This window comes from Rhineura floridana, chromosome 9, assembly GCF_030035675.1.
Source record: "Rhineura floridana isolate rRhiFlo1 chromosome 9, rRhiFlo1.hap2, whole genome shotgun sequence".
Classification (NCBI taxonomy): domain Eukaryota; kingdom Metazoa; phylum Chordata; class Lepidosauria; order Squamata; family Rhineuridae; genus Rhineura; species Rhineura floridana.
Window position 1 is genome coordinate 126,393,984 of NC_084488.1, and position 15,030 is coordinate 126,409,013.

General features: G+C 50.4%; 1 protein-coding gene across 9 annotated transcripts in view; it reads right to left on the reverse strand.

Moving 5' to 3' along the window:
* Positions 1-1,899: 1,899 nt before the first annotated feature.
* The window catches only part of SFXN5 (sideroflexin 5), a 150,268-nt gene continuing 137,137 nt past the window's right edge, over positions 1,900-15,030 (reverse strand). For 8 of the 9 annotated variants that reach the window (XM_061583715.1, XM_061583714.1, XM_061583711.1 and 5 more), the window contains one exon: positions 7,560-7,697. In XM_061583715.1, the coding sequence (XP_061439699.1) occupies positions 7,620-7,697 (78 nt within the window). In that variant the 3' untranslated portion in view covers positions 7,560-7,619. Of the gene's footprint in view, positions 2,184-7,559; positions 7,698-15,030 lie in introns of those variants that run through there. The other variant, XM_061583705.1, reaches the window with a different exon arrangement.

Sequence of the window (15,030 nt, forward strand, 5' to 3'; positions counted from 1 at the left end):
TTCTAATTGACAGGGGGAGGGGACACATCACTTTTGGAGGAATCCTCTTAGAGGGAAGTGTTATTGTTTTACAGGCGGAGGTCCTGGGAAGGCAACATGGGTTCAAAGATTAACCAGCAGGGTTTCAAAACATCAGAGCCGAGCGACGTGCCACTGGCGGAGATGAACTCCTGCCGGACTGAGCAGAGCCAGGCTGTCATTCCTGGAGCCTGGCAGTGGCGGGGGGGAGAAGAGGAGCACCATGCAAAAGCCAGCTTGTATGTGCTCACAGAAAGTCACTCTTGAAGGATTTTGCTGGGGGGGCAAGAAGGAGCCTCTTTCATGCTCCATTGTAGTTGCGTTTTGGCCTCTTGGCCTTGTGTTTGTGTTTCTAAATGGAGGCTACTTTCCTCAAGTCCAGCAGATAAAGTAGGATTTGCTGTTAACCAGCGATAATTCCTGATGACTGAGCCATGGCAGCCGGGGGCTGCCCTACATAACTGGTTCCTTTTGCTGAGACAAATTCAAGGCGTCTGGCCCTTTGGCAGGAAGTCTAATTCCTCCCTCCGGCCACCATTAGCATGCAGCAGAGATCCCGCCTCCTGTGTCCTGGTGGAGGCCACCTCATTCCCATGGGCCCTGGGCAGGAGAAATCCCAGGGGGCTCCCGGATCTGGCCGCCTCAGTTATCATCACGGCAGAGCCATCTTTGCACACTCCACTGCACAGGAAGTAGTTCAGCCAGTGGCTCGTGAGGGGGGTATTGTAATGCAAACCTACCTAATTTGCAATTTCACAACCAATAAGCAACCCAAGATGCAGCCATCCTTCAAAACTCACACTTCGCAATGCAGTTCTCTATAACAAAAAGTGTACTAAAATGCACACAGTACAGTGTGCAGAAAAAGGCACATATTAGTAAAAATAATATTCAAGAATGAATTATTCTTGTAATTTTCATGCAGACTTTTTCATATTTTTTTTAAAAAGTCACAAACTAACGTGGAAAAACGAGAAGCTGGTTGAGAGATTCTTCCATCCTTACCCGAGACAGCATCCATGCAGAAGCAGCTGCAGCCACCAGACAGGTCAAGTTCTCCTCCCTCCAACCATGCTGCTGTTTGGGGGGGGGGAGCAGCTGGTAGGAAGGAGAGGAGCTTGGTTGCTGCTTGCCAAGAGGTTTGAGGGGGTCAAACGAGCCTTGGTCAACAGCCCTCCCTCCTGCCAGGCTGTAGTTGAGAAGGGAAACCCATGGAACCTCCAGCCTCAGAAGCAGTATCTCTCTGAATCAGAGTTACTGAAGCCAAACCATGGGGGCCAGGCTTTTGTCTTTGGCCCTGGCTTGTGCCCTTTCCAGAGGTGGCTTGGTAGCCACTGTAAGAAACAGGACGCTAGATAGCTGGGCTCACTCTTCTGCTTACGCCTTTATGACTACCAAATGCACCCACCCACGCCATCAGATGCTGAGGAGGGGAGGGCTAGCAAGGGGCAGATTTCCCCCTCCTGCCACCCTGCCATGTGCCCAGGGCCCCCAACTGCACATGTAGACCTGGGGCCTCCCTGGGGCTAAAGGGCCCTCTCCCCACAAGATGCGGTGATAAGTCACTTCCTCCAATAGCTTTTTAAAAGGGTTAGACCAGGATGAGCAGGGGAGATGTTTTCCAAAGGCGATGAGCCACGAGTGAAAGAAAACCTTCCTCTGCAGAAGCAGTGTACCTCAGGACATACCAGGCGCTGGCGGCATTCAAGGGGGGAAGGCAAGCCATTGTCTTCGGGCCTTCCCAACGTGCTTCCTGGGGCCACTGTTTGACCACCGGAGTCCCCGCTTTGGTGCCTTCCAGCAGGGCTCTCCTGCACACCACGTAGAAGACAGACAGACACGCACGGACGCTTGACAGAGCCATGTCCAGACAGGAGAGGAGAGGTTTAGATGCATCGACTTTTATTCCAGACATTTAGAAGTGTTACAGAAAGTGTTATGATCAATAACTCTATTGAGGAAGTTAAAAAGACACTGCAAGTTTCAAAGTTGATTGACATTGACAGAGGTATATGCACTCAGAAAGTCAGGTCAGTGTAGCAGCTGGAAGACAAGTGAGTTCAGAGGAGCGGAGCCTCCCCCCCCCCCGCAACCTCTTCTGAGTTACAGTTTTCAATTCAAGAGACGGCGATAAGGTGCCTTCAAATTGGAGTGCTGAGGACCATCTGAAAATCACAAAACAAACCCAGGTACTGAGGCCCCAGGAGGCTCTGGGAGGCTCAGCCAAGCCTGGCTAGCTGGTGCCTGACCAGGCCAGTCCCAAACACAGCTGACCCCACAGCACAGTCCCTCAAATGGAGGCGGCTACTCTCTGGTCGTGACAGCTGGACAGACAGGTTCCCCCCCCCGTGCACCATGGGCTACTTCCAGGGTTTGCCAGCACCAATGTCCAAAACGCCCTGTTTCCTTAGGCACATCAGAGAATATGGTGGCCGGGAGGAGGGGAGGGGGCACTGGGAATCATAGAATAGTAGAGTTGGAAGGGGCCTATAAGGCCATCGAGTCCAACCCCCTGTGCATTGCAGAGAAAGGCCTAGGAGCAAAGGGTGGCATGGGCTCATGCAGGGGGGCGGCGGGAGAGACTCAGGGAATATGGCCCCCTAGAGCTCTCTGGCATACGGCTGCCACAGCACTCAAAGCTTTAGTGGTGAGTTCTCAGCAAAAGAATAAAATTGGCGGAAAACAAAGGAAGAAGCAAATTCCCCCCCCATGCTGCTCGATTATGAGTGAGTCGCTCCTGCATAACCCTGAGATTTAGAGTGCTTTGGGGGCAGCTGGGGCTTACACAGGCATTCCTGGGCTGCCTCTTGCCTCCCTGTTTCATGCAATCCCACCTTAACAATTTTAATTTTTTTTAAAAAAGGTTACATTTTGGTTCCATGACAGGTGTCACCTGAATGACTCAAGGAAGGTATCCCTCCAGGGAGGAGGTGAGAAGCTGGTGTATCCGGGTCCCACCCCCCAGTGCACTTCTGAAATGCAAAACTACGCGTCTGATACCTCTCCGGTGCTGGGCAACTGCCTAGCTCATCAGTGCCAGCGAAGGCAACGCCAGTCCTGTAGACCCTCCCAGGGCTCCTGCAAGGGGCCACACGGGCACCGCAACCGGCTGCATGGCCAGCCAACTGTAGCATCACAGGGATCCCTTCAGGCAAAGGCGAGGGACGCAGCCCCATGGAAGGAATCCTGCTGAGGGCACAGGTGCGACGGAAATGGCTCCCCACACATTCCACCCTGAGTGCTGTGGCATCTGCCTTCAAGGCTGCAAACACACCACACGCAGCAGGTTGCATGTCTACCTGCCTCTCATGCTGTCCGAGAGGACAAGGTGGCCGAGGGTCTTGCTGAAGGCCAAATGCCCCAGTGCCAAAAGCAACTCCTCTTAAGGAAGAGAGGGGCCTCGGGGGGGGGACAGGTGGGTGAGAGGGCAGCCTCCTCCCCTCTCCCTCCCCAGCCCTGAATCTCCACTGGACTCCTTTAGGCATGAGTTGGGGAAGGGTTTTGCCAGGACCGCAGGACCCTTGCAGGCCTCCGCTCCTCCTCTCCTGCTGTGGATGGGGTGGGGACACACAACCCTTTTTTGCTGCAACGCAGTCCTCATTATTTCTTAATTAACATACCCAAGAAATCAATTAACTGCTCAGTTCTAATTAAGAGCTACAAGAGATGATCGTCTCATTATTATCAGCTGCGGAGGTGAGCAACCCGCCACGCTGTGGCCTTCTCCCCCTCCCCCATTTTCCCAATTATGGGAAATGATGAAACGCCAAAGCGGCCGCCGCGCTCTCATGGATCCCAGGCTCCTTTTGTACGTTAAAGGAGATGGCAAAATTAATTAGCTATTAGGCAAACGTGTTGTGGGTTTGCTCAGGCTCCATGCACTGCTGTCCCCAGCGCATGGGAGCTGTCATGCTCTCTACAAGAGCCCTTCCTGGATCCGAAGGGAGGCAGGAACTTGTCCAGGATACACCTGGGGTCAGCTGAGGACAGCTCCACCAGAGGCAGGATTGGGGCCTCCTCCGACTGTGGCCAAGCCGGGGACCAGCTGCGGAAACTAGGGCTCCTCAACATCTCTCCTCATGAAGTGACTTGCTCAGACAAAGGCAGAGCAGCATTTGCAGTGCGGAAGCCTAAGTGGGCCAGTCTGGGCCTGGGCTTTTCCCAAAGAGCCACAGAATTTTCAAGGGCCCTTTTGAAAAATCCTGCCAAATAAACGTCTAGACTCCATCATTCACGGGGGACAGTTCAAGGCCTCCCTCCTGACAGACAGCAATGACAGGTGTGGATCTGAAAAGAAGCACCTCTCTCCAGTTCCCGTGACCTGGCCATGCCCAGCAGGGTGGAAGGGGTCAAAGGGCAACCTAGGATTTACCTATGATAAACTCATACATATATTCCCTGTATTTCAATCCCAAACCTGAACCTGTGGGTATCTGGAAGCATCCCTCATATTAACATTGAGACCACAGCACGGGACGCAGGGCTGGTCACGAGTGCTGCTGCCCATCACAAGGATCCTGAGTGCCTCAGTTTCCCTTGGATTCCCATAGGCTCGTTTCTAAAGTGCTTCGAAGTCTTAAGCCCAACGGCTGCCCACGAGAAAGGGTGGTTAGACATGACAAAGGGGCTTCATTTCAAGGATCTATGCAGTATCTGCCCGAGCAAAGGACCCTCCCCCTTTCAGCCCCCTGCATGGGTGGAGGCCCCCTGCATTGGCTGCTGCTCTCAGCTTTCCTCCTGAACACCAAACACACCTGACTCCATTCATACTCTTTGAATGAGAAATCCCAAAGAGGCCCCTAATTCCTGACACTTCCGAGCAAGCACTGCAAGGGGCTGACCTGTGAGGAACACGGTGGGAGAAGAGGTGGGGGCTGTGGAAAAACCCCCTCCTCTGACTCCTAGGACTCCAGTAAACTACAAGGGCCGAGGAAATTGGCTGCAAGTCGACAGAGGAGGGGGTACCTGGCTCTCAGCTCCCTGGAGAAGGAGTGGCTTGGGCGTGTGGTGAACTCAGCAGGCCACAGCTCAGCAGGCAGCCAGGTGCAAGGTGCACCCACTAAATCCACCTCTCCATGTCAGTTGGTTGAGTGAACGGCCTGCTGAGCTTGCCCTCTTTCTCTCCAGGGTCAGCCCAGTCCTCAAAATACATCTCCTTGCCCTTGCCCTTTGCCAAAAACCTTCTTTTAAAACTCCCGTCTGAAATGGTGCAGCTGAAATAAGCTCCAGCAGCACAAACCTCTCCTCTACTGAATTCATGGAGACGTACATGCAAAACCCAATTATTTTCCTCCTCTCTCCCAAAAAGTCTGTGAAACACCTCCAGAATTGTCCCTCGTCTTCCTGGTGCTGCAATTAGCTGTGCATGTTGAAGACATGCTCACCCCATCTGCAGTCTCAGCAGGCAGCCGCCGCCATGCACAGAGGTGGCCACTGGCGCTCCTGCTTGGTAATTGTGAGGCAAAACAACTCCCACCCCTTGTTTCACCCCAGGAACAGAAAGAACCACACACGGCTGCACCCCAGTCAAGCCACCTCACTCACTGCTTGGGAATAACGCTCAGCCCAGGCTTATAACAGCCTTCCCCAGCCTGGGACCCTCCAGGTCTTCTGGAGTAGCCCCCCACCCAGCCCCAACCAGCAGGGCCATGGAGGCCGCTCTGCCCAGAGGCTGCTCTTTCCCACCTCAAAAACAGCCTTCCAAACTGAGCCCTTAAAAGTACCATGAAACTCAAAGCATGTTACAGTGAGGATGAGTTGAGGGTTCAGTCTAGACATCTACCTCAGCCAATGGATCAGGGCCCAGGAGAAGTCCACTCCCCCACCCTCCTAACAACCAAACTCTCTCTCTCTCTCTCTCACACACACACACACACACACACCAGTCTTGGAACAGATTAGCCCCCCCATTCCATGACTTCACCCTCCCACTGTTGTTGTCCCAAATGAAAGATTAATACCGGGAGTCTATTTCTCTCCTCTCTCCTAAAAGCCACAAAGTGCAGCCTGGAGCTCTGCTGGACTCTGATGCACACACGGAACACACTGGGAGCAGGAGCTCCCTTCTCTCTCAGCCTAACAACAAGAGCTCTGCTTATACGCAGCCCTGAACATGCACGGAAGGGGAGGCCAACAAGGCCAGCGTGCTCCTGTGTGCCAAGGCAGACTCCAGCCCCTCAGTCTCATCTCACCTTGGAGTGAGGTGCACCTGGAGGGGCAGATTCCAACACGGCTTGCTGCCTGTGTAGGGTCTGCCAGCTGCAGGTTTACACTCCTGTGGTTGTGATCCCAGTGCCAGCCGGACTAATGGACATCGGTGCTTTTTGTCACTCTGCTTAATCCCACCACGGTAGGGTTACAGCAGCCAGCGTGACTCCTCCCTCCAGGAGAGGTGGCTTCCTTCTCCATCAGAGACTGCAGCTTGCTTCCTGTCTCTGGGCCAGCTTGAGATGGCCTGGTGGATTGCCCACTAGTCCTCTATGCTTGCGGCTGCCACCTACCCCACACTGGGGCTTCCAAGAACATCAGCCGTGCACTTTTCTGCCTGCCATCGCTTTATGACATTGCCCATGGCCTCTGGGACTAAAATGGCCGAGGAAGGGAGGGGAAAGGCCACAGAGAGATGAGGCAAGGGGGAGTGGCCCTCTGGCATCCTGGGTGGAGTGGACAGCACATCAGGCACACGGGATGCGCAAGAGCGAGTTCACGGTCAGCCTAGGGTCTCCCCACATCGCATGATGGGGAACAGCCAGCCTGCAATAATAAGACTTATTGCCACCCCCTCCTGGCTCCCGCTGGTGGGTGAGGAGAGGCAGTGATCCATGGTAGCCCATCATACACATTCCAAGCAACCAAGTGACAACTGCAGCTATAGTCTGACTGAAGTAAGTTGTGAACTCACCCACTGGAGAGAGATTCAGGGGGATGTCAAGGCAGTCCTCAGACCGGTGGGAGGGGGCTGCGCTAGGCTACGACCTTCAACGTGTTATTTGTTTAGAATCAAAGCAAGTGTTGCTGATCTAAAAGTGATTCCGTGCATGTTGAATGGTGCAAGATTGACACCGAATCAATACAGTATGATTATCAAGATACCCTACCTTCCTACCTACCTACCTACCTACCTATTTCTCTTAATTCATGCTCTGGGAGCTTATTTCTGTGCAAAGAGTGTGAAGGAGGCTGAATTCCTGGGACCTGAAGGGAAAGTGCCATCCAGCAGAACTGACTTTCACACAGAGTTAAGCAGAACCACAGGAAGGTGCCATGACAATCCTTTCCACACAGCTTGGCAGATTCAGGATGTTCGCTCCTTCCCTCCCTTGCGAGCTTTTCTTTGTGCTGTTACTGTCGCTAATTTAAAACTTTAAATATTAATCTTTTCGACCAACGTGAGATGCCGGGTCTTGGAAAGTGTTAATTTACACTCAGCTCAACAGTGGTATCATGAGCTCCAACTTCTTCTTCTTCCTCCTCTTCCTCCTATTGTACTAGTCACTCCCTCCCTCCCTCCCTCCCTCCCTCCCTCCCTCCCTCCCTCCCTAGTACTCGCTCTCTTCTTTCAGCTCCTCTCCACCTTCTGTGCCCAGCAACTCCACTTCCGCTTACAACCCTTTGTTGTAGATGACGGTCTCACTGGTGGTGGCCTGGGCGATTTCAGGTTCCAGGTGCGACGTCTCGATCTGTCACAGGAGAAAAAACCACAGGAGGGTCAGCAGGAGTGGCTGAACACAGTCAAGGCTACTATGGGGGCAGTTGGCCAATATCATGCAACGCCTCTCCTGAAACATCTGCACTGGCTGCCCATGTGCTACTGGGCCAGGTTCCAGGCTCTTGAGTCGATATACAAAGCCCTGAAAAACTTGGACCCAGGGGAACTTAAGGACAACCTGAGCCTTCTATCCCAGACCCATCACTGAGATCATCTGGAGGAGCTGCCTCCAGTGGGACAGAGGCCCGACTGGCCTCAACCAGACGTTGGGCACAGAGTGTTGCCACCCCATGCTGTGGAATGCTCTTCCGGCAGAGATTCAGCAGGCAATTCTTGCTTTTGACTTTTGGGCATCTCTTGAAGACTTTTTTTATGCTGAGCAGACTAAGCAGCTGTTTAAATTGATAAGCCAGTCAGTTTAGTGATTATTTGTATTGTTTTGAAAGGTGTTTTATGTTTAAATTTGTACACCACCCTGCTACTTTACGATATGGCAGTACAGAAATACTTCTCTAAAAATGAATGAATGAATGAGGATGGCAGAAAGAAAAGGCAATCAAGGCCTCATGGGAAACAAGGAGCCTTTTGCCAGGGCCACAGATTGGCCAGGCCCCAGGATCATACCATGATGGAGAGGTGCTGTCAGAGGACAAACATATAAAGATCCCTTCAAGCCCTTTCCTTAACTGGAGGCCAGAGAAGCGCACGAACCTTAGTGCCCCCCCCTTCTAGAGCCATTTCTCCTGCTGTTTCTGCTGGTGGCATGTCTGTCCTGCTGCCTTGCTTGCTTATGACAGGAAGGTGCCTTGCATCAAAACAGACCATTGGCCTGTCTTCTGATATCATAATGCCGTTGTACAAATCTATGGTGTGGCCACATTTGGAATGCTGTGTACAGTTCTGGTCTCATCACCTCAAAAAAGGGTATTGTAGAGTTGGAAAAAGTTCAGAAAAGGGCAGCCAACGGGGATGGAGCGACTCCCCTATGAGGAAAGGCTGCAGTTTGGGGCTTTTTAGTTTATAGAAAAGGCAGCGAGTAATAGGTGACAAGAAAGAAGCGTATAAAATTATGCACGGCATGGAGAGAGTGCATAGAGAAATGTTTTTCTCCCTCTCTCGTAACACTAAAACTCGTGGACGTTCGATGAAGCTGGATGTTGGAAGATTCACAGAATCATAGAATGGTAGAGTTGGAAGGGGGCCAACAAGGCCGTCGAGTCCCAGCTGCCTCTTGAAGGCCTCCAGTGTCGGAGAGCCCACTACCTCTCTAGGTCATTGGTTCCATTGTCGTATGGCTCTAACAGGAAGTTTTCCCTGATGTCTGGTCGAAATCTGGCTTCCTGCAACTTGAGCCCATTATTCTGTGTCCTGCACTCTGGGACGATTGAGAAGATCCTGGCCCTCCTCTATGTGGCAACCTTTCAGGACAGACAAAAGAAAGTCCTTCTTCAAGCAGCGCACGGTTAAATGATAGAATTCTCTCCCAGAGGAGGTGGTGGTGGTGGCTTGAAAAGAGGATTAGACAAATTCATGGAGGAAAAGGCTATCAATGGCTACTGGCCACGATGGCTATGCGCTGCCTCCATAGCACAGAACAGATGCATCCTGGCTGCTAAGGAAAAAGGGCAAATTATGGCGACTCCAAGGGCTAGAAAAGAAGACAGAAGCAGGAAAGGTGCACTAAAAGGGAAGGCAAATGGCAACTGACTCATCAGTCACAGCTCTGTCTTCACTACTTGGCTAATAATGCTGGCAGGCAGGAGCAGCCAGGCTGGCTCGTTTCACAGAAATTGCTTAGAAGGTACCTACACATTTTGCTCCCTAACGTTCGAGGAAGGCTAGAAACTTGATTGCTTAAAATATAAAAGCTCAGATTCTGGGCTACCTGCTGGGGGTGCCACTGAAGGCCTCTATGGACGCTATGGCACCAATGAGCAACGGGGTGGAGACCCCTGGTTTGCACTGACCGGCAGCAGCAGCTCTCTCAGGCTTCAGGCAGAGAAGGGTCTTTTCCTATCCCTACTTCGGGACTGAACCTAGGCTCTCCAGATGCAAAGCAGGTCCTCTGCCTTGGAGCGATTGCCCTTTGCTCATGAGACCCGGCTGCCCAGAGTGCAACAGGCTCTTCTTATTTTCTTAGCAGTGGCCCATGAGGAACAGGAGACACCCTCAGAGTGGTCTGCTATGGAGGGCTGTCCCACTGTGGGCCTTTGGGCTGAGCCAGGCTAAACATCTAAATGAATAAATACAGGCATTCAAGACACATGTAAGTCAGTACATCAGACAACCCTCCCCAAGTCAAGGACAAGCAGGAAAACAACCCATCACTGCAAATCCTTGTTCCAGGGCTGAATGCGGGTATGTTAGTCTTCAAGCTAAGATCACGGAATGCAAGTACAGTTGATATATTATCAACTCTCCAATGAAAAAGACTCAACCAGTTGCAGAAAAATTAATTACCCAGTGATTGTCTAGTAGCAGATGGCCTGTTTTGAACCTCCCATCTGGGACTAGCAACTTGCTTTTGGGGAGCCTCAGATTAAATCAGAGCTCCTTGCAAGACCACAGCTGCTCAGCAAATACGAAAAGGAAGCACCTTGTGCATGACCTCCTCTGTTACCAACTTGGGCGTCACAATGATCCTTTCTCCTGGCATGACACCAAACGTGGCTCTGTCTAATCTACTGTCTTGCTTTGGCTGCCTCTTGGGAGGAAGAGCTTTAGACATGGTACTTGTCTCAGAGCCCCTCTAAAAGCTGAGCATCGAGAGGGCACAGCGGAGGGAAATGTTTAGCCTAGAGGAGAAGCAGATTAAGCGCCGGTGAAACAGAGCATTCCAATATTTTGAAAGATCTCAAAAATATGGTGGGAGAGAAGGGAGGAATTTGTACAACCTCTCCGTTTAGGATGGGTCACGAAACCACAGGCTTAAATTATAGGAAGTATCAGGGCAGTTTTCTAACTACAGAGCAGCTCAGCAATAAAGATTGAGAAAAATCTTACTGGGGGAGTTTGCAAGAAAAAGTGGGAGAGGACTGACAATTCCTCCTGCTTTGACATATGTGGTTTTTTTTATGAGTGTGTGTGTGTGTGTGTGCATCTCTCACCCCTCCTCCCCTTTTTAATTTGCCTCTCCTTCATATCATCCTCTTCGTGGCCAAACTGAACCCCAGGGCGCCAAGCAGATTCTCAGCGTGTGCCTCCCCCTCCCCCCGAGTCTTGGATAGCATGCATCTCTTCATCTGACCCAACATGACACTGCCCTTTTTTGCAGTTACTGACATGCAGGTAACACGGCTGGAGCATTAACTTCTTACTTGATGCTCCCTCTCTGTGCTGTGACAGCAGCCTACAAAGCAAGGAACAGGATGCACCCCTTTTCTCCTGGTACATGTGGAAGGTGGCCTGTAGAAACCCAGGGAAACAATGGCCCACTTGGAATCGCGTGGAGCATGGCATCAATGCTGCCCCCACAGCAGAACTAAAGCACTGCAGGGCTCTTGTTCTCTGGCATACTCCTCTCCGCCTTTCTCTCTGTGCAAATCCTTCTTTCAGTGCTTTCTAAGTGCTTCTTGGGGGATCTATAAAAATGTCACATACCTCTTATTATTTGGAGGAATCTCACCCTCCTGTCCTGCAGCAGCTCACTCCAACAAAAAATCACTTTGCACTTTTAGCCTGTGTGTACCTTTTATCTATTTTATAATTATAATTTTCTGATATTAGAAGTTCTGTCTATTGGCTCCAGCGCCAAGGATGACACAACAATGCTAGGAACCTAACATGGAAAACCTAAATGCTTTTGAAAATGTTTAACCTAGTTAGACAAATTAGCAAAAATTTGTGCAAAACAATTTAGGTATTTAAAATATTCAATGTTTTTAAAAACTGGAAAAACTGTTCTTAGCTTTCAGCTGCAGAAACCCAACAAAATATAACATCCAAGCAATCTTAACATGAGGTGCAACATAACCCTTCAGCAAAGCTGTTAAACAGTTCCCGGTGCATCCTGGGAAATAGCACTTCATTTATTCAAATGCACATATGTCAGGTTTTTGCACCATATGTCATTCCAAGCTATTTACAGTAATAATTAAATCTTAATCAACGTTTAACCTCTGTAAAATGTTTGAAGGGATCTAATCACCCTTCAGTCTGCACTAATGAAGGAGAAATATATAAACATAAAAAGAAAATGATGCACACCAGAAAGAAGAGTAATTGCAAAATTGTATTTCTTTTAAATATAATCAGCAAGTTATGTAAAGGAAGCCAACGGGTATTTTAAGTGAAGACATCTTGGGTGTCAGAGGTGTGAGTAGCTAATTTTGTACTGCTATCCATAACAGATGTAGCATATTTTCTCTTAGAGCCATTATTAGCAACTTCACCATTTCATTTCTTACTGAAACACAAAGCAGAACATTGAAAGATTTCGAGAGGTAAAAGACGAGGAGGGACGAGGCGCCCGCCTGACGCTGCCGAGATGTGGTCCACCGGCAGCTGGAAGGTGTGGGCCCTCCTCCAAGCTGCTAGGAAAAGGCTCAGTGGGTCTAGCTGGGCAGGGCTTCCGCCTCGGAGGCAGAGGGTGGCAACTGGGGTGCTTTCCATGACATTTCTTGGGGCCTCAGTCCAGAGGCCTAACACTACAGCTGGATTCCTTCGCTGGACACATGTGCTGAAGGGGACCAGGGCCAAAACAGGAGGCAGGAGCAGAGACCCAAGCACAGCACGCCAACTGAGGAAGCTGCCCCCCACCGAGTCGGAAGTGGGGTCCCTCTAGCCCAATGGTGCCTACAATGACCAGCAGCTTCTCTCCAAGGTTTCAGGCAGGGATTTCCGCCCGCCCTACCTGGAGATGCTGCCATGGGGGCCGAGCATGGCGAATAGGCAGAGAGGAGGAGACTTGTCGTCCAACATCTCCGCTTGCCTTAAATTGGTGCATTTGCACGCCAGTGGGTTTCCCAGAGTTTCAAGCAGGGGACTCTTCTAGCCCTACCTGGAGATGCTGGGTGGGGGGTCGGCCCTGGAGCCTCCTGCATGCAAAGTAGAGCTGTGGCCTGTCCCCTTCCATCTCGCCCAGTCTTGCCTTGTCTAACTGGCACACTTGTACAAAGAGGTCTTTCCCAGATCAGATACCGGAGATCCTTTCTAATGGGAGAGGTTGGAGACTGAACTTGGGACGTTGTACACGCAAAGCATCACAGTGCACCGGCTCATTCCTGCTCCCGAGCCCCTTCCGTGGAGGGCACCCCATGGCGACAGGCGTAGTAGTTCCCTCTGTACAGGCACCCCAGCGTTACAGATGCTGTCATAGGAAGGCAGCACAGTTAGGTGCCAGAGGGCACCCAGGGAGAACGGCCGAGGCGCTCTGGCACATTTTCACCCATGTACCACTGATGGGTTCAGATCAGGCCAACAGATATCTGCCGACCACAGATGAATGGGTGGACCAGATTTTGGATGCAGGCTGAAGAAGGGTCGGCCAGATGGCCTCCATCATAGTCAGGACCCATTACTGTGGGAAAACACTCATATGGCACGCAGCACAGAACCAGATGCATGGAAGGAGGGGGGCAGCTTGAGGGGGGCAGGACAGGGTCATTCCCATTCCTCAAGACCTTCATTTTAGTTTGCCTATTTCATAGAATAGTTCTGGCATGCTGAGCATGTAGGAAGTTACTGAGGCAGTTTTGAGCATGGAATCCATGGGAAGAGATTCATGCAGGTGCTTACTCCATCATGCCTTCCTAACAGTGAGCCTAAGTGAGCCACGATCCGGACACAGAGTAGACCATCATAAGGTCACTTTGCCCTAGGCCCAATCCTCACTGCCTACATCAGCCTCCTCGAGTGAAAAAGACCACATGAGCACAAGTTTCTACTGACTTACTGTCGCTCAGTTCTCTATGGCTACATCAACTCTATGAGGACTATTTATTTATTGCCAACCATTTTGGAAAAGTTAAGGGAAGTGCTGGAGATATGGACAAGCAGATGGAATTCTGTAAGGGTTCATATGCCCCCTATGAATATGGGAACAAACTAATTCAGCTTATTAAGAAACAGAAGAAATAAATAGGCGGAACATTCCAGACTCTTGTTTCTACATGGAGATTGACCATCACCATCATCAAGGCGGGTTACGATAATTTAAAGTACAACCTTATAAGCAATTTAAAACAACTGACAATCATAAAACACACACACACACAGAGAGAGAGAGAGAGAGAGAGAGAGAGAGGAAGCCCTCATGTCTGAAGGAGGCAGGAGCACACTGGGAAGGTTCCTGTGGGGCATTGAGCTCAGAGACATGGCCTAACGAGGGTGTCCGACCCTCACGGCCCGGCCCCCCAAGCGAACACCAAAGGGGTGCCCCTGGATCCCAATGAGCTCCCCAAATGGATGCTTCTTTCTCATCTGCAAGAGCTATTCACACATCCGACTCTTGTAAAAATGCCCTGAGAGAAGAGGCAGGAACAGAGGAAACCTGGGCGAAAAGACTTGCTTGGAAATGCTTCATCCAGAAGTGCTGCACCACCTAAAGCAGCCTTCCCCAACCTGGTGCCCTCCAGCAGATTTGGACTACAACTCCCATCGGCCCCAGTCAGGGGAAGGCTGGCCTCAAGAGATGGCACTTTGTCTAAGGGCAGACAGCTTCCAGCTCCCCAAGTACTTTTTGACATTGTGAGTTTGTGTCTGCCCTGACTACAGCATCCCTGAGAGGTGTCCAGCTAGCCAGCATTTAAAAACCTCTGACCAAAGAGAGTCCACTACTTTTCGAGACAAGCTTGTTCTACAGCTGAAGTTCACTCAGGAAGTTCTTCTTAATGTTTAGTCAAAATCCCCTTTCTTGCTATTCAAAACCATTGATTCAGGACCTATCCACCGAAACAACAGAAAACCAATTTGCTCCATCTTGTGTGAGGCAGCCCTTTAAATACGTGAAGATGGCCATCATATCGCCTCTCAGTTGTCTCTTCTCAGGACTACACAGAATCCACCCCTACAAACTTTCAGTCATAGTCAGGCCACTCTTTGTCACCTTCCTTGGGACACTTGGTGAGATCCTTGTTAATATTAGATGTCCAGAAATGATATGCAGAAATGGACCCAATACTTAATCAATATGCATTTTACTGTTTATATTTTAATGTTATTATAATCTGTATGTTGTATAACCACCTTGCTGCATTTTTAGTGAAAAGTGTGGTCTATAAATATTTAAATAAATAAAATAACAGCCATTGTTTTGTTTTTAAAGGTTACTGATTCTGAATCAGCTGATTAAAACTTTGGTTTCT